The sequence below is a fragment of the Canis aureus genome, chromosome 12 (assembly GCF_053574225.1).
Source record: "Canis aureus isolate CA01 chromosome 12, VMU_Caureus_v.1.0, whole genome shotgun sequence".
Taxonomy (NCBI): Eukaryota; Metazoa; Chordata; class Mammalia; order Carnivora; family Canidae; genus Canis; species Canis aureus.
In genome coordinates this window covers 57,443,200-57,468,492 of record NC_135622.1, presented here as the reverse complement: position 1 = coordinate 57,468,492, position 25,293 = coordinate 57,443,200, and the positions used below count along the sequence as shown (strand labels likewise).

General features: G+C 48.1%; 1 protein-coding gene across 5 annotated transcripts in view; it reads left to right on the top strand.

The window, feature by feature from the left end:
• The first annotated feature begins 2,914 nt into the window (after positions 1-2,914).
• The window catches only part of ATP6V1C2 (ATPase H+ transporting V1 subunit C2), a 53,428-nt gene continuing 31,049 nt past the window's right edge, over positions 2,915-25,293 (top strand). For all 5 annotated transcript variants that reach the window (XM_077844137.1, XM_077844134.1, XM_077844136.1 and 2 more), the window contains exons 1-3: positions 2,915-3,005; positions 4,326-4,480; positions 6,791-6,858. In XM_077844137.1, the coding sequence (XP_077700263.1) occupies positions 4,352-4,480; positions 6,791-6,858 (197 nt within the window). In that variant the 5' untranslated portion in view covers positions 2,915-3,005; positions 4,326-4,351. The remainder of the gene's footprint in view (positions 3,006-4,325; positions 4,481-6,790; positions 6,859-25,293) is intronic.

Sequence of the window (25,293 nt, the reverse complement as noted above, 5' to 3'; positions counted from 1 at the left end):
GGGACAGTTGGAGGAACTGCACATGGGTTCATAAGGGCTGCTTCAGGCTGATACATGGAAAGGAATCACTTTCCTTATGGGGTGGGAATGCTGTTTTATATTCTTTAGATATACCAAAGGACCAGGTTCCACAACTTTCGGTGAATTTCTCCCAATTTCTCTGTGTTAAAGATTGATTGACTATAGGGAAACGTGACAAAATAAAACAAGTCCGTTCAGAACTGATGAGTACAGATGTTGCCTTTGAAAGCTGCAAATCAAAAGACCCCTGGGGCAAGACAGTGCTGTTTTCATCTCTCTCTCTTCTTCTCTCTCTGTTTTTTTTAAATCCTTTTATTTAAGATGTAAGTTGTCCAACAAGATCTCTTCATTTGCCTTTGAAATCAAATAGATCTGATTCAAGTCCCGATCTGTGGTAAATTGTTGATGCCATTGGATTATTCTTCATTGATAAGATTGGCTTGATAATTTTTTGATCTTTAAAAAACAATCCACAGAAGGATGTCAAACCTTATGTATAATATCTAATCTCAATCATGGCCAAAAGTCTTAGTCTATATATATGAATATGCATTAAAAGGTAGCTAAGAAAAATGTTAAGAGGGGCTATTTTCAGACCGTGGAAATACAGGTGATTTTTTTAATTTTCTTGTTTATACTTTCCATGTTTTCCAAATTCTCTATAAGCAGCAGAAAGTGATGTTTATAAGCAGAAAAAAGTGAGTTGAAAAAAGTCAAGCTACCTCTACAGCAGGAGTCATCAACTATCACAAATTCCAACCTGTAACAAGAAGCTTAAGGTGTACAATAATCAGAAAATTTTAGGTTTTCAGTGGGAAGATTTTAAGACAAGGAACACTGTAGATCTTCAATAACTTCTTAATCAGATGTCCAGGAGTTATTTTGTGTCTGACTCTTATTTCGTGAAACAAGCTCATTAGAGGAAGCCATATTTGTAGAAAGAATGGTGCCGTAAGGAAAGTCCAGGACAATTCTAAATGTGTTGCCCAATGCCTGAGAAGCCAGTGTAGGGTGATAGTTTGGAATATTGGAGAAAAACATGATCTGAGAAGGAAAGCACATATTCTCCCCCTGAGTTAGGGCCCAGTCCTGCAGGCTGGCGGGAGCAGGGCTAAGGACCCTTGGACCCCAGGCCTATATCCCCTTCATAGCTCTGCCATTAACCAGTGACCCGACACCCAGCAATTCATGCAATTCTGGAGCATCCCTACACTTGTTTGTAATTGAAGTTTGTCCGCAGCTCTACGATTCTGTTTGGCCTGGCTGGAAAGAATTGACATTCCTGGGTCAAGTCCAAGGTCGGAGACCCTAGGTTTAATGTCCAACCGGGCCACTCCTTCCCTGGAATTACCATTTTTACCTCCCTGTACACACCGGGTTTCCTCATCCCTTGGTTTCAGGTGTCCTCCCTCAGAAGATGTTGCAAGGACTGACTAATGCACATGAGTGTCCCAATAGTGATGATGCACCGCACAGGTGCTGGGAGTTCCGAACTGCCAATTCCAAGCCCACAACAGGATTGCAGTGTGAGCACTTGTGACCTTAGAAGTCACCTTTCTGTGCGGCATCTGGGGCTTCTCATCCCAGCATCTGGAGTTCCACCTTCCCTTCCTTTCCAAAGATCCGAAAGCATTCTCAGCAACAGTTGGATAGTCTGACTGGTTTTGTCTAATAAGGGGGGGGGGGGGCTCATTTCTCAAGGAACTCTTCAACACTCTCCACCCCCCCCACTATAATTCTGAGATTTTTATCTTTCCCAGAAATCACTGCAAACACCGTCCACGGGGAAGGATACGCTCACATTTCCTCCTCTACTCCAGAGAACATGAATTCTTAGGAGTTTTTCTTTCGTTTTGTAAGCGTCACACGTTAATTTCTGGGGGTTCCCTCTCTTTTTTCAGACAGCGCAGATCGTGACTGCACATGGGGTGGGGGGGACACTAGGTTTTCAAGCCCTGCCATACCCAGGGCGGCTTCGCAGGAGGGGTGAGGTGAGGTGGGCGCGGGGGACCCTGGAGAGTTTCCTTGGCAACCGGGGACCCGCTGCCGCCCACGTGGACGCCCACGGAGGCTTGGTCGCCCGCCCAGGTGCGTTCCAGAACCTATGCGGACCTGTTGCGCTTCTTCCCACGGATCAGTCCTGTCGCCGGGGGATTCCCGAGCCCTGGTGCTGGGTCCCCGCGGGGCGCGGTGGGGGGTGGGGGTCCGGGTCCCGGGGACCGCGCGCAGCCCGCTCCTCTCGGGCGTGCAGGTCGGGTGCGCTCTGCTACGTCGTGGGCCGGAGCTCCCCACCCCGCCCCCGATGCTCCCCAGGATCCCGCCTGCAGCACCCCCGAGGGGGACCCAGGCCCCCGATGCTCCCCAGAATCCCGCCTACAGCACCCCCGAGGGGGACCCAGGGCTCCGATGCTTCCCAGGATCCCTCCTGCACGCACCTCCGAGGAGGACCCAGGCCCCCGATGCTCCCCAGAATCCCGCCTGCAGCACCCCCGAGGGAGACCCAGGGCTCCGATGCTCCCCAGGATCCCGCCTGCAGCACCCCCGAGGGGGACCCAGGCCCCGATGCTCCCCAGGATCCCGCCTGCACGCACCCCCGACGGAGACCCAGGGCTCCGATGCTCCCCAGGATCCCTCCTGCAGCACCCCCGAGGGAGACCCAGGGCCCCCGATGCTCCCCAGGATCCCTCCTGCAGCACCCCCGAGGGGGACCCAGGCCCCGATGCTCCCCAGGATCCCGCCTGCAGCACCCCCGAGGGGGACCCAGGACCCGGGGCGCGCGGAGGCCACAGCCGGCTAGGGGCCCCGGGCGGGCGGCGGAGGGAGGCGGGAGGCGGGTATGCAAATGCCCGGGGGCGGGCGGCGGCCTCCCGGTCGGGATAAAAGCCCGGGGCGGGGCGCCGCGCAGCAGCCGCTGCCTCCCGGGAGCCGGCCGTGCGCTCCGCCCCGCGCCCGCCCGCAGCCCCCCGCGCGGCCGCAGGCTCCGGGTAAGGACGCGCGGGGTCGGGGGCGCGACCCGGGGGCCGGCGCTCGCCGCCCCCCCTCGCCCCCCGCCTCGCCTCGGCCCCCCGCGCGCCGGCCCGGGCCGCGCTTTCTCCGTGGGAACCCGGGAAGCGGCGCCTCCGCGGCGCCCTCGGCGGGCCGGGCGGGCGGCATCTCCGCAGGCTGCGCGCGCGGGCCGGTGTGTCCCCAGGCCTTGGGCCCCGGACCGCCAGGGACTGCGTTCGGAGCGCGGGGGCAGGAGGGACCCGGGGTGTCTTGGCGGGGGGGCGTGAGACGCGAGGCCAAAGGAAAAGCTTCCCGGACGGGCCCGGGCTGTCCCCCTCGGGAGGCGCTGGGAGGGGAGGAGCGGGCCGGGGCCCGAGGTGTGGGCGTGTGCACGTTTGAATGAGCAGGACTAGTGGCCTTTGGAAGCTGCAGACCTGAGGCCCGGCGCGCTACCCACCTCTGCACGGTGCACACCTGGTCGTAGGGGAAAACGACTTTCGTAGGCCTCCCACCACCCTTTCCACGTATTTGTGAAAAAGTGGAGTTCTTCTGAGGCCTGTTTTAAGATTTTACTTATTTATTTGAGAGAGCTTGAGCGCAAGCAGGGGGGAGAGGCAGAGGGAGAGAGAAAAACGGAGAAGTGGACTCTGCGCAGAGCAGGTTGCTGCTCAGCCCAATGCGGGGGTTCCATCCCAGGACCCTGGGATCACCCCCCGAGCTGCAGGCAGACCGAGCCACCCAGGTGCCCCCCGAAGTCTGTTTGTAAGGGTAGCACTATTCTCCAAGTTGGCCAGTTAAGATCCGGGGTTTGTCCAAGCAAGCCCCTGTTGTGAAATTGCCTCCTTGTCTCATTCCTGCCTTCACCCCATCCTGCATCCCACAAAGTACAAGGTGGAAAGGAGGAACTATTTCAGAGGGCCCCACGCCCAGCTTGCTGTGCCCTGCGTGTGCATTATGGTGTCAGGAGTGTGTGTGTTTTGGGGGGGGGGGGATAAAAGGAACAGGAATCTGGTTCTCCCCAACCCTCTCCCCCAACCCTGGAAACCAGTCAGAACCACCCTAGGGGTGGCTTGAGAGTCTTTCTGGCGCCCTGAGGGCTTTCTGAGTGGAGATAAGAAACGTTGCTTTGTGCATATGGTGTCCTTGGAACTAGAGAATCTGAATTGGAAGGTCAAAGGGGCAAAGAATGAGAAATGGGAAAATCAACACATCCTCCAGAGGATTAATTCTGCGGGAAGGGAGTGCGGAAGGAGTGGAGAGATATTTGACACTTGTCTCCTCCTGTTTCTGTTTGTGTATGTTGCTGTGGTTCTGGTCAGTAACTGGATAAAAGAAGGCGGGAAGCATGTCGGAGTTTTGGTTAATTTCTGCCCCTGGTGATCAGGAAAATTTGCAAGCTCTGGAGAGGATGAACACCGTAACCTCCAAGTCCAACCTGTCTTATAACACCAAATTCTCGATTCCAGACTTCAAGGTAAAATTCCTGGAGAGGAGGAAGGAGGTGATGGATTGGGGTGGGTGGATGTCTTCTGGGAAGCCAAGGAGAAAATAACAGGGCGAAGACAGCGAGGCTGAGGACCAGCCTGGGGGTGAGGATGGACAGGGTGAGTCAGCGGTCTGGATGGGACTTCGTACCACAGCCCGAAGTTAGTTGTGGTTCCTGTGGGCTTAAAGACACAGGACAGAACAAGCAGGGGGAGACGGGTGTGGGTAGAAGTGTCTTGAAAAAGTGGGAAGAGCATTTTACACACCTGGGCCTGTGAGTTGTTCTAGGATTCTTCGTGTGTTGTCTTGGACACATAAGAAGACCAACAATACAGTTTAAACGTGCGGGCTTGGAGAGCTGCATCCTTGGTAGTTACCGTTCTTGGTAGCCCAGAACCATTGGGTAGTCCCCAGTAGAACTGGGCACGTGGTGGGAGATAAAGGATCCTTCTGGTTCTGGTGGAGAGGCAAGAAGGCAATTTAATGATAAGTGGGCAGATGGCAGAAAGAGATAGGACAGGAAAGAGGTATGAGGCAGGGGAGTCTAAGGGCTCTGCAAGAGAACAAAGTTAAAATGAAAGAAATATGAAGGAGAAACAAGGTGTGTAATAATCTTTTTGCTTTAAAAGAGTGGAATTCTTGTCATGCCTCCTAAGATCGTACATTTCCAAAAGGACGAAGCTTGAGGCTTTTTCGATGACACCTGTGCAAATGCGTTGTGGGTGCTGGAGGGGTGGCCCCAACTACCAGAGGCAGCTCTTCTAGCAAACTGTCACCTAATCTTTCAAACCTCAGTCTGCCCCTCTGCCCTACGAGCTCTGCCATCAGCCACCCTAGTTATCGGTGATGCTACTGTATCTGCGAGCGTTTATTGAACAATATGTTGGGGGCCAGGCACCTTCAGCACATCATCTGGCATCTTCACAAGTCCCACGGTATAAACCAGGAAGAGCCAAGAAGGAGACCAGGGCTGCGGATCTGGGGAGTGGCAGCACTGGTTTCTTTTTTTTTTTTTTTTCTTTTTCTTTCTTTCTTTCTTTCTTTCTTTCTTTCTTTCTTTCTTTCTTTCTTTCTTTCTTCTTCTTTCTTTCTTCTTTCTTTTTTTCAGCACTGGTTTCTGAAGCCATATGTGGCTGCTTGTGCAGACGTCCCTCTGTCTGGTGGCCCATGCTCTAAAGGTTTGGGAATTCAGCATGCACGTGCTACAGACTCCATAAGGCAGCATGTTAGATTGGAGGGAGGAAAGATAAGAAACAGGAGCCTCCCCCAAAGTTGCTTAACATCAAATTGCCTGGAAAGGAGCAACTGCACTCATAAGAGCTATCCAGGCTTCATCCGTTCCTAATTAGCTTTCTTAAAGTATTTTTTTAAAGCATTTTTAAATGAAGGTATAGTTGACACACCACGTTAATCCTGATTACTCTTCAGTGCCTGATGGGTGACTGGTGACACGAAAACAAAGTCCTTCCTTCTGGCTCTGTGGCTAGACCTTTAAATACAGCTTTGGACGCTGTAATCATTTTTCACTTTAAGAAACCGATCGTTACAAGAAATCTAAAAAGAAAAGGCCTTGCAGGACTGATGAGGTGGGAGGGAGAGCTGGCCCCCGGGCCAGCAAGATCACTGTTAGTAATAGCAAAGAACAGACATAGGGACTGGTTGCACATTTTGAAGAAGAAAGGCTTTAGAAATGGCAATTTCCTTTTTTTTTTTTAATATTTTATTTATTTGAAAGAGAGAACATGAGCCGTGAGGGTGGGGATGGGGGTGGCAGAGGCAGAGGGAGAAGCAAGAGCCCTGCTGAGCAGGGAGCTCAAGGCGGGGCTTAGTCCCTGGACCCTAGAATCATGACCTGAGCCAAAGACAGATGTTTAACCTACTGAGCCACCCAGGCGCCCCGGAAATGGCAGCTTCTTCTTTAATGTGCTTTCTGCTACATCCGCTCCTCAGCTGCGGGGATTAATCACATGACTAGCAAATCCCATTCTAAGAAGAAAATGAGCTGGGGTCTCACAGTGACCTAGTGGTCACTCCTTCCTGTGGCAGAAATAATGACGTTTATCCCAGTTTATTATAATAACAGCAATAACAACAACAATGATAATTAAAATTAAAAGTTCAAAAATATCCCAAATCCACTGATTCTCTTTAACAGCTCTTCCCAGCTCCCAGTTGGGCCATTGACCAGTAATAGCAAAGGCAAGATGAAGGTTACAGAACTCCCTGCACCGTTGTTGAAAGTGACCTACCCTTCTCTGCCAGAAAGTGTGAGCCTCTAACTTCTTCCCGATCTTTCTAGGTGGGGACCTTGGATTCCTTGGTTGGCCTCTCCGATGAGCTGGGGAAACTCGATACCTTTGCTGAAAGGTAAACTATTTCTTATTTACTGCAAACAAGTGAGAATTTGACATTGTTGTCAGAGGACACAGTGCTCTTGCTTTGGCTGAACCCATACTTGTCCAAACCGAGTCCTAGAAGTCACATGAAGAGCCAGTGTGGGTCCCCATGAGGGCATCAGTTGGACAGCAGCACCTGGGGGCTCTCAGGTAGATTTTTTTTTTCTGGAAGCAGCATTTTTTAGGGGGCTACCTTCAAAATGAAGAGAACTATGGCATAAGGTATTAAAAACTTGTCAATGGGGAGCCTGGGTGGCTCAGTGGTTGAGCATCTGCCTTTGGCTCAGTACGTGATCCCGGGGTCCTGGGATCCTGTCCCACATCAGGCTCCCCAGAGGGAGCCTGCTTCTCCCTCTGCCTGAGTCTCTGCCTCTCTCTGTGTCTCTCATGAATAAATAAAAAAAAATCTTAAAAAAAAACTTTTAGAAAAGTAATTGATGCAGGTTCCCCCAAGGCTTTATATTTTAAAGTTCTTTGTTTGGATTTGGTTTTGTAGTACTAGAAGCACATAGTAAAAAATTTGAAGTGCAGATGGAAGGCTATCCAGTGACATGTTTTCTTCTCATCTGGTTTCTTCTTTCCTGTTCCTTCATTTCCCCTCTTTTGTGGCAACATTACTGTAATTTTGAGGAGCACCTTCTGGAGACAGCCTGTACATGCATAATCAAATATGAATATGTCCCAAAAAGCAGTTTTACACAAATAAGAGCGTATGTCCTGCACCTTGCTTTTTTCATCTAATCACATATCTTAGAGATAGTTTCATGTCAGTCCATAACTGGGTTTTTCTACTGGGCTCTATTCTGTTGAATAGAGATTCCCTAATTTACTTGTATTTCCCTATTGATGGACACTTAAGTTTTCTGGTCTCTAGCTGTTACAAATAATGTTGTATGGTGGTCCTTTTTTCTTTGTGCACATGTAGGAGTAGGATAATTGCAAATTGAAATGCTGGATTAAAGAATATTTGGATGTAAACTTGTACAGATATGCCCACATCACCTCTCCAAGGAATTATTCCCATTCCCATTCCCACCAAAAGTGTGTGAGAGTAGTTCAAAGTCTTAAAGTCCTTTATTAATTTATAAAATTGTTACAAATCTAGTACATAATCTCTGGAAAATAGAGATGGATCTCAGAGGACCATGAAAAAGAAGATATAAATCAAGGGCACCTGGGTGGCTCAGTGGTTGAGCATCTGCCTTTGGCTTAGGTTGTGATCCCGGAGTTCAGGGATTGAGTCCCGCACCAAGTTCCCTGCAGGGAGGCTGCTTCTCCCTCTGCCTGTGTCTTTGCCTCTCTCTGTGTGTCTCTCATGAATAAATAAATAAAATCTTTAAAGAAAAAAAAGAAAATCCAAATCACCAGTAATTATGCCATTCAGAAGATACCACTATGTTGTTATGTTGTATTTACAGTAGAGACCTCCAATTTTTTCTCTGCATGTTATTTATGCTTGCATATATTAATAACGGTGACATTTGTTATATGTATTTTGTAACTTGCTTTTCTCCTTATATCTTTTTTTTTAAAGATCATTTATTTGAGAGAGAGAGCAAGAGTGCTTGCATGAGTGGGGCAGAGGCAGAGGGAGAGAGAGAGAATCCCAAGCAGGCTCCACACCCAGCACAGAGCCCGAAGTGGGGCTCGATCTCACAACCCTGAGATCTTGACCCTGAGATCATGACCTGGGCCGAAGTCAAGAGTTGGATGCTCGACTGACTGAGCCACCTAAGTACCCCTCTCTTCATATCTTATATCCTGTGGATCACACTATTAACTATTCCACTCTGAGTGTTATACCCTAGGGATTTGCCAAAATTTGTTTATTTGGCTGTTTTAAAATAATAACCCCCAGTTTTCGTGCAACTGAAAATGTGTTAACAAATGTTCTCATGTGAATGAAAAAGAATGCAGGTGGGGTAGATGAAGAAAACAGTCCACGAGGCCCAGGTCATGACCAGGACACCCGCCACTTAATCTTGCTGCCTCCATAGAGGGTTTCAGATTCTCGGGGCCTATGGACTTTGCTGGTGTTTCTTTTCAGCGCAAAGGTGATGTGATGTGTCCCTGCCTTTTTAACACATTTTTAAAGGAGTCCTAGCGATCACACTTTAAGGATTCTTAATCTGCAGATTGGTGCCATGAGCTAGAAATTAGGTTTTCTGGGTTCTTTTCTGGTTCTTTTCTGGTTTTCTTGTTCTGTCGCTGTTCACCTATCCCTAGTCTGAGAATGAAAAGGGTGCTTTGTTAGTAACATTCTGATACACGTGGGATGTTGCTCCAACCACAGGAAGGCAGTCCTGGTCACCAAGTAGTTGGCACCAACTTTGAAAAAGAAAACTAGCCTTTGGCTTTCCTATCTGTAAAATGGGACAATAGTGAGTGTCTCTGTGCTTTCACAGAAGAGTGAAGGGAAGTAAAGTCATGTTATATCAAGTATTATAAAAACCTAAGACATGTTCTTTTTTTTTTTTTTAAGTTCTTTTTCATGAGAGGCACACAAAGAGAAGCACAGACACAGGCAGAAGGAGAACAGGCTCCCTGCAGGGAGCCCGATGTGGGACTCGATCCCAGGATCCTGGGATCACGCCCTGAGCCAAAGGCAGATGCTCAACCCCTGAGCCACCCAGAGGCCCCCCTAGGACATGTTCTATGAAAAGTTAACATCTGAGGAACAGTGGCCTGATCCCTGAATATCAACTCCTTTCTTAGGCTACTCCGCTGCACAGGAGTTGGGTCTGACAGACAGTGGAGGCAGCTCACTGCCCTAGGCTTGCGATTACTCCTGATTTTCTCCGCAGCCCTAACACACCACAGCATGAGGGCCATGCAGTGAGGAGCGGCAGTATTGCCATAAGAAGTGTTTCCAGGCCTGCTGCAGAAATGACCGCGAGTCAGCATTTTGTCTTTCTAGACTTTTTTAGACCCTTCTAGATCTTTCTTTGCTACAAATTGTCTGCCCTAGTGCAGGTCCCGTGGCCTGTTTCTTATTCCTCTAGCTCTAAAATTCTGTGATCCTGGATTATTATTTCCACCTTCATTTCCTTTTTGTTTTGTTGTTTTGCCTTGTTTTTATTTGTGTTCTGTCCCATACCTAGTGGTTGCAACAGTTTGCTTGCACTGGTGCCATGGCATGTATTTAAGAAGTACTATGAAAATAGTGTGAGCAGGCAAGGTTAAGGCTGTCATCGTGAAACAGATAGGACCCATACGAATTAAGGTGTTTTCAAAAAGCAGGGCTAGGTGTGGTGAGAATGGCAGTCACAGTGCATTGTTTTATTTTTCCTTGTGGGTATATATTCTCTAGAGCCTTCCTTCAGAGGCGGGGCCGGGAGAGGGAAGTGGTGTGATCTGAGCACCCCTTATTTCTAGCATTTATTTAGTCCAGGGGCCCAGGGTTCTTTGTCTTAGGAGTTAATGCTGGAGTTTAGAGTAAAATGATAGGATATACACTACCTGAAGGCCTGCAGGTCTTTGAAACGTCCTACCTCATCCTTTAAAGGGGACATGAGTGTTGTTAGATAAATAAATGCTAGCCCAGGCAGCACAAACCTGTCAGCGCTGCTTCTGGCCAGGAGAACAGAGGAGGGGCAAGTGTTTTCAAGGTGTATTGTTTCCATATCCTTTTATTATTTATTTACTCGGGGCACTAGAGTGTTTTTCCATGTAGCTGGAAGGCAGGTTTTGCTTACTGCCTTCTTCTTCTTCCTTTTTTTTTTTAAATTTATTCTTTATCCACCCCCCCCCCCCATTTACTCTATATTTACCCTGGAATTCATGAACATTTGAGAAACCGAATGATTTTATCTTGAAAGAAGCGCACTGCCTCCCTCCCCCCGCCCCCCACCTTTATCAGTGTTTGAGTTCTTGACGTTATCTTAGCTGGTTTTGCGGTGCGGGTTGAAATATAGTTACGTTGCACAGGTGCTTTGGGCACTCAGAGACACTGCATGGGGCCCTGTGGTACACGGGTGACTGTCGCTTGCCCCCTGAGTAAAGTGCCCAGCTTCTGGGATAGCTGGTGGCTTTTCTTTACCCATGTGGCTCGGGGGAGTTGACTGAGGGTTAGCTCAAAGATGTGGATCACAGATTAGATATCTGAGTGCGGATGTCTGCTTAATGATGCAGATCTCAGGGAGTGGGTTCTTCTAAGGGCATTCTAAAGACAAGCAAATATAATTTAAAACATTACCCTGGCTGCATGACATTTCTTCAGTTCATTAGAAAAATATCAATTGAGTGCCCCCCCTTTTTATTTGACAGACAGAGAGAGATTAAATGCATGAGCTGGGGGGAGGGAGAGGGAGAAGCAGACTCCCTGCTGAGCAGAGAGCCTGATCCCAGGACTCTGGGATCATGACCTGAGCCAAAAGCAGACACTTGTTTAACCAACTGAGCCACCCAGGCGCCTCAGTTGAATGCCTCTTAATGCTGTGTGCTTTCTAGACTCCTCAAAGCTGCCTGGCAGTCCTACTGTATGTGTTGGCTGTCCTCCTGTTCTTGATGACTATTCCCAACCTCCCCCTCGCTGTAAACCCCCTGAACACCTGCTCAGGCTGCTCAGCCTCCCCAGACTCTCCTCCCACCCCCTGTCCTGGTGGGCTCCCTCTTCATGGCATTCACAGTGTACTTGTGCATTTTCTTCTGCGATCATTTGGTTAATACCAGCCTTCTAGTTAGATCCTGAGGTTAGTCATTGGTACACGGTAGATCCCTTCACCTATAACTTTGTAGGCCCTCAAAAACCAGCTGAATGAATGAACAGAAGAATCCTGAAATATTAGAGCTGCACAGACCCTTAGAGAGCTAATCTAACCCAGCCATGCTCCAGATGAGGAACATGCCCAAATTGCTGAGTGGGCTCAGGGCAGCAGAGGAGCCTTGACCCAGATTCACCCATCAGTCATTGTTAGGATTTTTTTTTTTTTAAATACAGACATTTAAAAATGGCTCACTCATGTCTATTCATTGCTCAGATAATTAACATTGGCATTTTACAAAGTATTTGTAAATATTTAAAAATTTAAATGGTGTAACAATCAAATGGTATAAAAAGGAACAAAAAGTTCCACTTTACCCCAGTTGCTCTCCCCGTAGGCAATCATTATGATGGTTTTGTATTGTTCCTTCCTTAGTAAAACAAAACAAAAAATACACATGCCTTCATGCTCCTGCCCTAATATTTACAAACCTTAAAGATCTCATTGTGAGATATCTCTTAAGCATGATTTTTTTTTAAAAATTCAGATATATCCCAAGCATTTAGGACAGAACCTATCATGTGGATGGTGCAAAGATCTTGTTGATAATTCATTTAGGATTATATTGAAATTAGGGGGGGATTAACACTCTTATCATTTTGAGTATTTCCATGAGCACAGTGCATCTTTCAAATGACTTAATTATTTTTCTCCTTCCTCTGAAAGAGAGTTTCCATGTCTCATTCAATAAAGGTTCTGCACGGTATCTCATTGACGATTTCCCCTCAAGTTTTATTTTTTATTTAATTGCTATTAGAAATGAGATGTTTTCTTTAAATGCTTACTGTTTATAAATAGAGATTTTCATGTATTAATTTCATGACCCACAAACTTACTGAATTGGAGCTAAGGTGAGAGGCAGGGAGTCTGGCTCCAGAGTCCTCACTTTTAACCACAATATTAAGGTGGGTCTGTTGTGTGACAGCACAACATTAGAAAGCCGTATTAATGTAAGAATGATGACAGCTTTGTAAAAAGAATTTGGAAGTTTTACTCTGTTCTCCATCCTCTCCACGATGTTCACACAGCGTCCACTAGCCACATGGGGCCTTTGAGTACTTGAGAGGTGGCTAGTTTGAAATGAGATGTGTGAAGTATGAAACATCACATTACAAAGACTTAGTACCAAAAAAAAAAAAATTTAAAAAAAAGGAAAATCCTAATATTTGTTGAAACAGTAATGTTCTGGATATTGGGTTACGTAAAATACATTATTATTATTTTTTAAGATTTTATTTATTCATAGAGACACAGAGAGAGAGAGGCAGAGACACAGGCAGAGGGAGAAGCAGGCCCTATTCAGGAAGCCTCACGTGGGACTTGATCCCGGGTCTCTAGGATCATACCCCAGGCTGCAAGAGGTGCTAAACCGGGGCTGCCCCGTAAAATGTATTATTAAAATTAGTTTCACTGTTATTTTTTTAAAGATTTTATTTATTTATTCATGAGAAACACACACACACAGAGGCAGAGACACAGGCAAAGGGAAAAGCAGGCTCCATGCAAGGAGTCCGACTCAAGACTCGATCCCGGGACTCCAGGATCAGGCCCTGGGCTGAAGGCGTTGCCAAACTGCTGAGCCACTGGGACTGCCCTATTTCACTGTTATTTTTTTAGTGTGGCTACTAGGAATTATTCTTATTCTTATTCTTATTATTATTTTTAAAGATTTTTATTTATTTATTCATGAGAGACACAGATTGAGAGGCAGAGACACAGGCAGAGGGAGAAGCAGGCTCCATGCAGGGAGCCCGACGTGGGACCTGATCCCAGGACTCCAGGACCACACCCTGGACCGAAGGCAGATGCCCAACCGCTGAGCCATCCAAGGATCCCCTACTAGGAATTTTTAAATGACACTTGTGGCTCAATTATATTTCTATGAGGCAGCATTGGGCTAGAGTCTAGACAGTGCTTCTCAAACATACAGATGAATCCCCTGGGGATCTCAAGAAAAATGCAGATTCTGACTTAGGACCTTGCATTTCTTACAAGCTCCAGTTATATATACTGATACTGTGCTGCTGGTCTGCAGGCCACACTTGGCATGCCACCTCCACACCACTTACATCAGTGGCTCTTGAACAGCAGCGTACAAGAAAATCATATGGAAGCTTTGTTAGGAAACATATTACTGGGGGCACCTGTATGGCTCAATGGTTGAGCATCTGCCTTTGGCTCAGGGCATGATCCCAGAGTCCCGGGATCAAGTCCTGCATCGGGCTCCCTGCATGGAGCCTGCTTCTCCCTCTGCCTGTGTCTCTGCCTCTCTCTCTCTCTCTGTCTCTCATGAATAAATACAATCTTAAAAAAAAAAAAATAGATTACTGGAGGGCTGCCTGGGTGGCTCAGTTAAACATCCGACTCTTGATTTCAGCTCAGGTCATCTCAGGGTTGTGAGATCGAGTTCCACATTGGGATCCATGCTGGGCATGGAGCCTGCTTGAGATTCTCTGCCCACCCCCCGCCCCCCCATGAAAGAATAGATTACGGGACTCCACCTGCAGAATTTCTGATTCAGTAGGTCTGAGGTGGGGCCTGAAAATCTGCATTTTCAGTGTGAAGTAAGTGAGTGCTGTTTCTATCTTTGGCCATTTGAAGACCTCGTGGGACCACGTGTATTGCTGCTTCTCCTGAATGTTCCATGGGTGCCAAGATGGGTGCATGCTCTTGTTCTCATTGTACAGCGTCGATAAACGTTTATAGGAACAACAGTTATCACCATTTTCATATCTGCTCTGTGCTTTGGTACCTGATGCAACTTGGCGCTCTTGCTGGAGGCATGAAGGCTATGGGGGTTGACAAGACAAGGGTTGTTGCGCCTCTGTTTGCCCTGTTTTCTATCTTGAGTTCACGCACCACCCTGTTCTGGCAACTGCCTTTCAGCGATCACTCATCGTGTGCCGGGCGCTGTAGGAGGCGCTTCTCATTTCTCTGTTTCCTCATGGAATCTTCGCCACAGTCCTGCGAACTGGGTAAATACCCGCTCGTGATAGATGAGAATACGGAAGCCGCTTGTGCAAAGTCACGTAGCTGGTGCGTGTCAGGCCTTACCCTGGTCCACCTGCTTCTCTCCTCCCTCAGCCAGGGACCTGGGAAGGGGACAGGTAGCTTCTCCCCTGCCAGCCCTGCCTTCAGGTCCTGCTGTGACACTCTCTGCTCTGCCTGAGGTGACTCAGTCCCTGACCCCCCCGCCCCCCATCTCTAGCTGCTCTCACCAAACCAGAAGTTGGGCCAGCAGGGAAGGAATGTCGGCTGGTGGCCTTCTGTGCAGCAGGCCTGGGGTCAGGGGAGGCCTGAGGCAACATTGTGAAATCCGCAGAATAATCCTTTGGAGGCTAAATTTAGTCAAAGGCTCTTACTTCCATCTTAGATCTCGAGCAGCTCCTGGGCCCCACGGCTCCAGTGTTCTCCAGGCCTCGGCCCAGCGGCCCTAACCTCGTTTGCTCCTCAGCCCTCTGGCTTGGCTCTTCACACCGTAACGAGATGGCTGTCACCCTTGTTCTCAAGAACTTCAGGAGCAGCTTTATTTATTTTTTTAAAGGTTTTATTTATTTATTCATGACACACAGAGAGAAAGGCAGAGACATAGGCAGAGGGAGAAGAGGCTCATGACTTTTGTGCTTGAGACCTTCCTGTGGCTTTCCAGTGCCTTCGATATAGAATGCATGCTCTTAACTCTGACTTCCAGAACCTACTGAGTCGGGCTTTGGAGTCCTCCCTCATGTCCTCCCCACCAACCACCGCCCTGGCCCCATCCTGCTCTGGGTTCAGGCACAACCTGCCTTGGACGAGAAGGACCCCCACCCTTGCAGGGCGGGTTCCTTCTTGTCATCCCCATCTCGGGTTAGATGTCACCTCCTCCAGAGGCCTTCTCCAGACTGGCTGACAGCCTCATCCTGCCAGGTCACCCTGTTTTGATACTTGCATTCCACCTGCCACTATTTAATACTTTTGTTTTTTGTCTTTGCCTGTTTCCTGTAGAATATAAGCCCTAAGAAAGCAGGTAAGCAGGTTCTGGAACAGCGCCTGACTCATAGTGGGAGCTGAATAAATATGTACTGAATCCGTGTCCCTCATCTACCCCATCAGGAGGTCATAAGCCTCCTCTTTCAGCCCAAATGATTTCCTGAGAATTAAAAAAAAAAAATGCACAGGTCCTTGGGCACCACCACCTTCAGGGATTCTGATGAGGCTTATCTGGGGTGGGGTCCTGGAATGTGCATTTTATTTTATTTCATTTTTTTAAAGATTTTTATTATTATTTATTCATAGAAATGCAGAGAGAGAGAGAGGCAGAGACACAGGCAGAGGGAGAAGCAGGCTCCATGCCGAGAGCCTGACATGGGACTCGATCCAGGGTCTCCAGGATCACGCCCTGGGTGTGACGGCGCTAAACCGCTGCGCCACCGGGGCTGCCCTTTTATTTCATTTTTTAAAGCATTAATTACTTGACTAATTTATTTATTTATTGGAGAGATTGAGAGTACAGAGAGAGAGAAACTTAAGCTAACTCTGTGTGTAGTTAGCTATGCTAACTGCTGTGGGGCTTGAACTCATGACCCTGAGATCATGACCTGAGCTGAAATCATGAGTTGGACGCTTAACCAAATGAGCCACCCAGGCACCCCTTGGAACCTGCATTTTAAATAGAAGCTTAGGGTGATTCAAGAGACATAGAGAGAGGGCTGGAGACACAGGCAGAGGGAGAAGCAGGCTCCCTGCAGGGAGCCCGATGCAGGACTCGATCCCAGGACTCTGGGATCACGCCCTGAGCCAAAGGCAGACACTCAGCCACTGAACCACCCAGATGTCCCAACCCCATTTAATCTCCACACACTTCCAGGAAGTTGATCTCTAGACCGGGGACTCTCAATATATATTAAAAAGTTCATAATAAAAAAAAAAAAAAAGTTTGTTTCTGAACCGGTCATACATTCACACACATCCAAGATCTGAACAATGAGAAGTCTCCCGGACACCTTACACCGTCCGCGCCCCATCTGACCCCTTTCCCGGCCCCTGCTTAAGGAAACCAGTTTTAGGAGTTGCTCGGATACATTTTCGGAGCCTCTCCCCTTTGGAAACGCAAAGTAGTAATCCAAATGGGCGTTTTGCATCTTGGTTATTTGTCACTTAGCAATGTGTCCTGGGAGATTCTCCTGTTGGTTCATAAAGAGCTGTCTCTTTCCCAGCTACCAGGCCCCCCTCACGGGGAAGGTCCCATCGTTTATTAACCAGCCACAGAGGTGGACACTGGCTTATTTAGTCTCACGGGGAAGGGGAATGGAGCCGTTCCCAATGGTGCTGCAGTACCCAATCCCGCACCCAGACCATCACTTTGCACGGAAGGGTGTGCAGGTATATCCGCAGGCTGAATTCTCCGAAGCAGACTGCTGACTCCGAGCATCATATGCTTCTGTAATTTTGATGGATGTTGCCAGATTTCCCTGCGCTGACCATTTTGCACTTCCACCCTCGATGATGAAGAGTCCGCATTTCCCTAAACCTTTCTCATCAAGTGTGTTATCAAATGTTGGGTTTTTATGAACTTGACAGTTAAGAAATGTGACCTGGGCATAGTAGCTTTTTTTTTCCCTAGTGGCTGTATTTAGACATGAATGACAAGCATAGACAGTTTGATGAGTTTTGAAATACACATGTCTGTGAAGCCATCACCACGTGTCCCTTTCCCTGCAAAAGGTGCTCTGTGTCCCTTTGTAAGCAATTTTTTTCTCACAGCTCCTTGAACACTAATATGCTTTCTTTCACTATAAGATTATTTGCATCTTTCACAGCATTTATATAAAGAGAATGATACAGTTACTTACTCTTTCTTTGGTCTGGGTTTTCCATTCCACATCATTATTTGGGATTTATCTATGTTGTGTGTCTATTAGCAGTCTTTTTTTTTTTTTTTTTTTTTTTTTTTTTTTTTTACTGCTCAGTAGTATTTTGTTTTATGAGTAACCCTCAATTTATTTATCTGTTCACCTGTTGGGGGACATTTAGATGCCTTCTAGTTTGGGACTTTTTTTTTTTTTAGTTTGGGACTTTTATGTATGTATTTTTTTTAGAGAGAAAGAGAGAGGGAGAGCAGGTACGTGAGGGGGAGCCAGAGGGAGAGGAAGAGAGAATCTCAAGCAGACTCCCCGCTAAGCGTGGAGCCTGTTATAGGGCTCCATCTCATGACCCTGAGATCACGACTTGAGCCAAAATCAAGAGTCAGACACCCAACCACCTGTGCCAGCCAGGCATCCCAGTTTTGGACTATTAAAAAGAAAGATCTTTTATGAACATTCATGTACAATTTTTATTATTGACATATGTTTTATTTATTTATTATTATTACTTTTAAAGATTTTATTCATTTATTCATGAGAGACGCAGAGAGAGAGGCAGAGACATAGGTAGAGGGAGAAGCAGCCTCCCTGCAGGGAGCCCGACGTGGGACTCCATTCCAGGAGCCTGGGATCACATCCTGAGCCAAAGGCAGGCGCTCAACCACTAAGCCACTCAGGCGTCCCTTGACATATGTTTTAATTTCTCTTACATAAATATCTACCCATTGAGGCATGTAGGGTCCTGGATACACAGTGTGGGCATACACATCCCCTTTGACCCTCAAACCTTTGGATTGCTCCAAAGGGATGGACGCAGCTTAGAGGAAGGCCACACTGGGACCTTCTAAAGCGTGGGTCCCATGTGGTCCCAGGACACGGCTCCCTTATCATGGGCTGAGTTTGCTATTTCGATTGCATTGAGGCTTATGTAGCCTCTCTACATAATTCTCTACGTAGACATAGAGAATGCTGAGTTGTTATTTTTAAGGAAATGGCCATTCTTCAAGACGTTCACATTCTGGGAGATGGGGTAGATGAATAAAGAGATCATCTCAATCCTAGGTGATGTGTGAACAAAACAAAAATGGCTCCACGTTGGCTCTGAGGAGCACTGGTCTAACATCCTGCTTCACCTCTCAGGCACTTGCCCAGCCAGCCAGCACTTGCCAGGCTGTGTGTCTTCCAGGAACCACTGTATTTTTGCTGGAGCTGATGGTCGTACAATTAATAATTTTTCAGAGATCTGTTTGTTTTGATGGAGTACCTAGATAAGGAAAGCCATACTTTGTACAGTATAATAAGTGATGTGGTGGAGGGAAGTTTCCAGTAAGCCCCACGAGGGCGGCAGCTATGGTCGGTTTGTTCACTACTATCTCCCCATAATATTGCCTGGTACGTAATGAACACAATACAGTTTTTATTGAGTGCAAGAACCAACAGGTATTGGGCGGGGGTGTTATCCATCACTGTATTGTGTTTGTTAGGGGTGACTTGCCGCAAGGAGGGGCACTTGGGCTGTTTTCAAGGATGAGTTGCATCCAGGTGGCTCAGGATGTCCCAGGTGCTTCTAGAAGGCTGGCATGGGAAGGGCGGTGGTGGGTAGGTAAAGAAGGAGGAGGCCGGACAAGCAGATGGATGGGCCCCTTGTTAACTTGGCCAGGGAGCTTGAACATCAACATTTGAATTTCTTGGGAAACCACTGACATAGTTTCAGCAGCGCACTGACATGCTAAGCTGGGTATTTGCAGAGCTTTGTCTGCTTGTTGTGGGCGGGATGGACAGGAGGGCGCCAGATTGGGAGAGGCAGGACAAGCAGAGAGGAAGCTATTGGAGGAAATGTGGAGAAAGATGTTGTGGCCTGCCCAGGACAGTGACCCCGGGCAGGGCTTGGACAGGTTGGTGGCAATGATAAGATATAGCAGTGGCGGGAAAGAAGGGAGCGAGGCCAAGGAACTTTGGAGAAGGTGATGACATCCAGCATAAAGGGCCAAATCCGTCCTTGACATTCTCCTCCAGGCTGGATCTTCACCTTCAAAGCCAAGAGAAAGGCTAGGGCAGGTTTTTAAGAACTGACATAATTCACACATGGTAACAGTCGCCCCTTTGATGGGCGCTATTCACTGGTCTCCAGTATGTTTACAACCATCACCACCATCTGATTCCAGAGCGTGGTCATCATCTCAGAAGGAAACCCTGTGCCTGTCAGTCACGATCACTCCCTTCTGCAACCTCCAGCCTCAGCCCCAACCCCTCCCCTCCACTCCCCCAACCCCTGGTCATTGGACACTCATTTATGGATTTGCCTCTTGTGGGCATTTCATGCAAAGAGAAAGCCTGGATATTTTCAGATAAACCAAGAGGAAACACCTTTCATGCAGATTTGCCATGAAATGTGTGTTCACGAGGCCCCTAAAGGTGATTGACCATGGGAGGAATCCCATAGGGGTGGCTGGCCAGGCTCCACAGAAGCCCCACCCACTTCTGCAGTGTGGAAAAAATGTTTGTGTCAGCAGTCTATTGCTTTCTTCTTACTTTAAAAAAAAAAATTCCATGTGCAAATAGACAAAAGATTTAAGTGAGGAGAGATTTTATAGGGGAAAAAAAACCAACAAGTCAACAACAGTTATTAAATTCAATTTGTTACTCTAAAACTGAGGTCTTGTTTTTGCTCTGGTCGGCTACCTAAGGGCTGTGTGACCTCGAGTGGGTCCTCACCTCTCCTGGGTCTCTAAGGGCCCTTCCAATCGTGACTCCATGTGATGATTCTGGGTGGGGGGCTTATATTCTAGTCTTCCTTCCCAGGCATGACTATAATGTCAAGAATTTTTTTTTTTTAAGATTTTATTTGTTTATCTGACAGAGAGAGCTTGCAAGCAGGGGAGCAGCAGGCTCCCCACTGAGCAAGGAGCCCAACAGGGGGCTCGATCTCAGGGTCCTGGAATCTTGACTTGAAGACAGACGCTCAACCAACTGAGCCACCCAGGCGCCCAAGTCAAGGATTTTTAATGGCAGGAGGGCTTCTTTCATTTTATTTCTCGTGGTAATGAAACACTTAATCATAATAGTACCCTGATTAATACCTTCACGTAAATCCTTAGCTGCATTTTTGGCTGTGTCCTAAAGACGCATTTCCAAAAGTGGAATGACTGGTTCAAAGGATACAGGCGTATTTCAAGCTGTTTGTACAGATCGCTAAGTCGTTTTCCAATGAGGTGGTAAGACAGCGCTGTTTCGTCATACCCCTGTCTGCTGGTTGACCAGGTAAAATGCAGATCATGTGTGATGGTCTTTTTTTTTTTTTTTTAATTTTTTTTATTTATTTATGATAGTCACAGAGAGAGAGAGAGAGAGAGAGAGAGGCAGAGACACAGGCAGAGGGAGAAGCAGGCTCCATGCACCGGGAGCCCGATGTGGGATTCGATCCCGGGTCTCCAGGATCGCGCCCTGGGCCAAAGGCAGGCACCAAACCGCTGCGCCACCCAGGGATCCCTGTGATGGTCTTAATGTGTATTTCCTGGGAACCAGCAAGAGGAAGCATATCTTCAGGTGCCCATCAGCCATTTGTAGTTCTGTTTTTATGATTTGCCCACTCTGGCTTTTGCCCATTCATCCTCTGGGGTGGGCTGCAGGTTGCACAACTCTGGGGGCGCTCTTCACATCGTGTGCCCTGGGCCTAGCTTGCTGTGAGGGAGGCTCCTGCAGTTGGGCACGGTGCCCAGACTGGTTGGTGGATTGACTTTTCTGGAAGATGCTCCGGAACTTAAACAAACTCCAGTCTCCCTTCTCATCCCCATGCTCAGAGGACGCCCGCTTACTCCTGAAGGCCTGCAGGACCCTAGAGCGTTTCAGTGACACAAGAGAGGCCTTCCTTGTCCCCAGCCCCGTAGGGGGGCGAATTTTCTCTTGAGGGTAGATAGGCTTTAGAAGGGGACCAAGAATCAGCAGAGCTGTGGGTGAACCAAGCTGCATAAAGCTGACTTGGCCAAAGCAAATTCTGTTTTGACTGATGGGTGATTTTCCTAAATGGCTTTACAAACAGTAGGCTGAGGGGATCCCTCTAAAGGTGGAAATATCAGCCCATTATTGCCACTTCCAGCTTCTAAAAAGCAAGGCCAGAATTCAGAGCCTCCAGAGCCCTCCAGAGCCCTCCAGTGTGGGAACCTTCTCAGAGGCCTCACTGAACCTTTATTTTTTATTAAAAGAAAGTCAGAGAATCATGATCCAGTCACATGTTCCTGATGATTGCTGCAAGGCACGTTGATTTCATTGTCCTTTGGCGGAGGAGGAAGCACAGACAAAGGAGCGGGGTGAGGGGCCCAGGGGCTCAGTGAGTCACCAGCTGTGTGGAAGCTTCTGGGCCTCGCTTCTCCGGGCTCCTGTGTGGCTGCAGAGGAAGGCTGGGCCTGTCAGAGCTCCTTCATCTGTGGGGTGTGCTTGGGGTTCTGGTTATCCAGAGAGGGACACGTTGGCCGCTGGAGTGCCGAGAGCGGGTGGTGCCGGGCCTTGCATTAGGGGCGGGGTCTGGGGACAGTACTAGTCAAGGTCAAGGCCACCAGCCAAGGGATCTTGGGCAGGTGTCTTGGTCTCTCTGAACCTCCGCTTCCTGAGCCCACTGTGGTCTCGCCTCATCTGTCATTCGTTGATGTTTGTGTCTGTGCGTCCACAAAGTGCCTGAGGCCCGAGGACAGCTCACTAGATAAAAGCTATTGTTACTCTTGCTTCCGAACTCTGTGGAAACTCCTCTGCCCCGCCCTGTCATCTGTTAGCCCTCTCTTCCCTGGCATGGAGTAATTTCTGAAAACCAGTCGGTTATCAGCCTGGTTTGTCTGAATTTTCCAAAAAACCCAGGGAAGGGGGGGCGGGGAAGCCCTGTTTCCCTTCCCGTGGATGCACCCGGGACCTGGGATCCTCAAGGCACACTCCCGTCCCGGGTGTGCGAGGCTCAGCCCTTCTCCCCGCAGAGCAGGGGGGCGGTGCAGGGGGGGGCGGGTCTCCCGCCGAGAGGGGTGCCCCGATGAAAACTGGGTCCACAGGGGATGCTCTGGAAGGAGGGACCCCACGAAGCTTTGCCAGGCAAGCTTGCAGTGGGGCCACCCTTCAGGAAGAACATCCTCTGTGCGTGGGCCCTGGGATCTCGTGGCGCTTCAGCGAGTGGCGATCACCCCCCGCTGGTGCCCATCGTCCATCCGGGGTGGGCCTGGGCGAGCCCCGGGGCCCTGCGCCACAGGTGGTCAGACGAGCGTGGGGTTGCGGGAGGAGAGGGCGTGGACAGAGGTCTTGGGGGTCCCTGTCCTGCTGTGCGCTCAGCTCTTGAGCCATCCTGTGTCCCAAGGGCCAGCGGGAATGGCCCTCTTGGAGCCCAGGATTCGAAAATCAGCAGCGCCAGGAGGTGCCCCGTAGTGTTCTCAGAAAGGAGGAGCAGAGCATTTTCATTGCACACGTGGCCACCGGCAGCCCCTCTTCCCTGGCCCCTCAGCCCCGGGTTCCTAGCTGCCTGGCTCCTGGAGACCTGTCCCCCCATCGGTTCCCTACCTGCCCTGCCTCCCACCTGGGTGGTGCCCCCGTCTTTCCCACCTTCTCCCTTAGCTCCCGACTGGACTGGCAAGCTCAGTTTTAAAGAGATCTTAGGGCGGCCCCCGTGGCTCAGCGGTTCAGCGCCGCCTTCAGCCCAGGGCATGATCCTGGAGACCCGGGATCGAGTCCCACGTCGGGCTCCCTGCATGGAGCCTGCTTCTCCCTCTGCCTGTGTCTCTGCCTCTTTCTCTCTCTGTGTCTCTCATGAATAAATAAATAAAATTTAAAAAAAAAAGAAAGAAGTCTTAAGCAGCTGAGCCCAGGTGACATGCTCTTGATCACGTTCTTATTGCTCTGTTTATTTGCCACACCATTCTTCTCTTTTTTTATTAATACATGCTGGTCATTTGAAAATCTGGATCCCCTCTCTGCAACTCTAGTCCCCAAAGATAGCCATTTCAACAATGTAGTGCCAGTCTTTCTAGATTTTTCCATGCATAATACGAGTATTTTTATGTCTTTTGGTTTTGTTTTTACAAAAATGTGACCATAACTACAGATACTACTTATTATTTTCTTTTTTAAAAAAGATTTTATTTTTTTTAACCCGATCCCGGGTCTCCTGCTCCTTGCGGGGAGCCTGATGCGGGACTCGATCCTGGGACCCTAGCTAGGATCAGGACCTGAGCTGAAGGCAGACACTTAACCGCTGAGCCACCCAGGTGTCCCAGATACTACTTATTGTTTTCTTTTTCCCCTTTATTCCAAAAGGGACAGCCTTTCATGGCAATCCGTGAGAGACCTTCCTCATTCTTTTTTGGAGACTTCTTGGTGATTCATTATTATCACCTGGGTCACCTGGGTCCCTTGTTCGCTCTTCTGTTTTTGTTTTTTTTTTTTAAGATTTTAACATTTATTTGGGAGAGAGAGAGAGCATATAGGGTGGGGAGGGGCAGGGGGGAAGGAGGGACCAAAGGAGAGGGAGAAACAGACTCCCTGCTGAGCAGGAAGCTGGACGTGGGACTTAATCAGGACCTGGAGATCATGACCCGGGCTGCTTTAACTGACTGAGCTATCCAGGCGCCTCTCTCTTCTTCTTTTGAGACTCCCAAAATGCATATATTGGTGCACTTGCTGTGCCCATAGAGCCCTTAGGCTCTATTCACTTTCCTTCAATCTTTTTTTCTTTTTGTTCCTCAGATTTGGTAATTTCCATGTCCTGTCTTCAGATTTGCTAAATCTTTCTGCTCATATCTGCCTTGGAATCCCTCTAGTGAATTTATCATTTCAGTTATTGTGCTTTTTAGCTCCAGAATCTTTTTTGGCATTTTTTTAAAGGCTTTCTATCTCCTTTTTTTCAGTAGTTCAATTTTTAAAAAAGATTTTATTTATTTATTCATGAGAGACACACAGAGAGAGGCAGAGACACAGGCAGAGGGAGAAGCAGGCGCCCTGTGGAGAGCCCGATGTGGGACTTGATCCCAGGACCCCGGGATCATGACCTGAGCCAGAGGCAGATGTTAACCACTAAGCCATCCAGGCGTGCCTCTATCTCTTTATTTTTTGTTCATAGTTAATTTTCTTAACTTTCTCCTCAATTTCTCTTAGTTCTTTGAGCATTTTTAAAACAGTGGTTTTAAAGTCTTTGGTAGGTCTACCATCGTCTCTTTTACAGAGATAGCTTATGTTCATTTATTTCTTTTCTCTAAATGGGCCGTACTCTCCTGTTTCTTTTTATGCCTTGTGATTTTTTTTTGTTGTTGAGCACTGGACATTTGAATCTAATAATGTGGTAACTCTGGAAATCAGATCCTTCTCCTTCTCTGGGTTTGCTGTTTTTTGTTATTGGGTTTGCTGTTTTTTGTTATTACTTTCAACTGTTGTAGGCTGTCTCTGTGCCAAGGATCAGCCTGAGGTATAAACTTAGAGTCTTCTCAGGTCTTTCCTGAGCCCTTCCCTGGCTTTGAACATTTGCTTTCTAATGTTCCCCATATACACAGTTTTGTTTGTTTGTTTGTTTGTTTTGGAATGTTAATCTTCATGTCTGGTTCCAAAAATGAGAAAAAGAAAAGTGAAGAGGGGAGAACAACAACACACTCTTTAAATCCCTTGGAAGTCAGTGTAGCTGAAGGGCGAGGAGCTTGCGGTGGTAGAGGGAGGCATAAAACACTCACCACACTAACCACCCACCTCTTTGTACCTCTGTGATCAGAAGCAGCAATCAGAACACAGATCCCCAGTATCTCAAGGACAGGGTCCTTTATGTTCACCCTGGCTCCTGCAAAC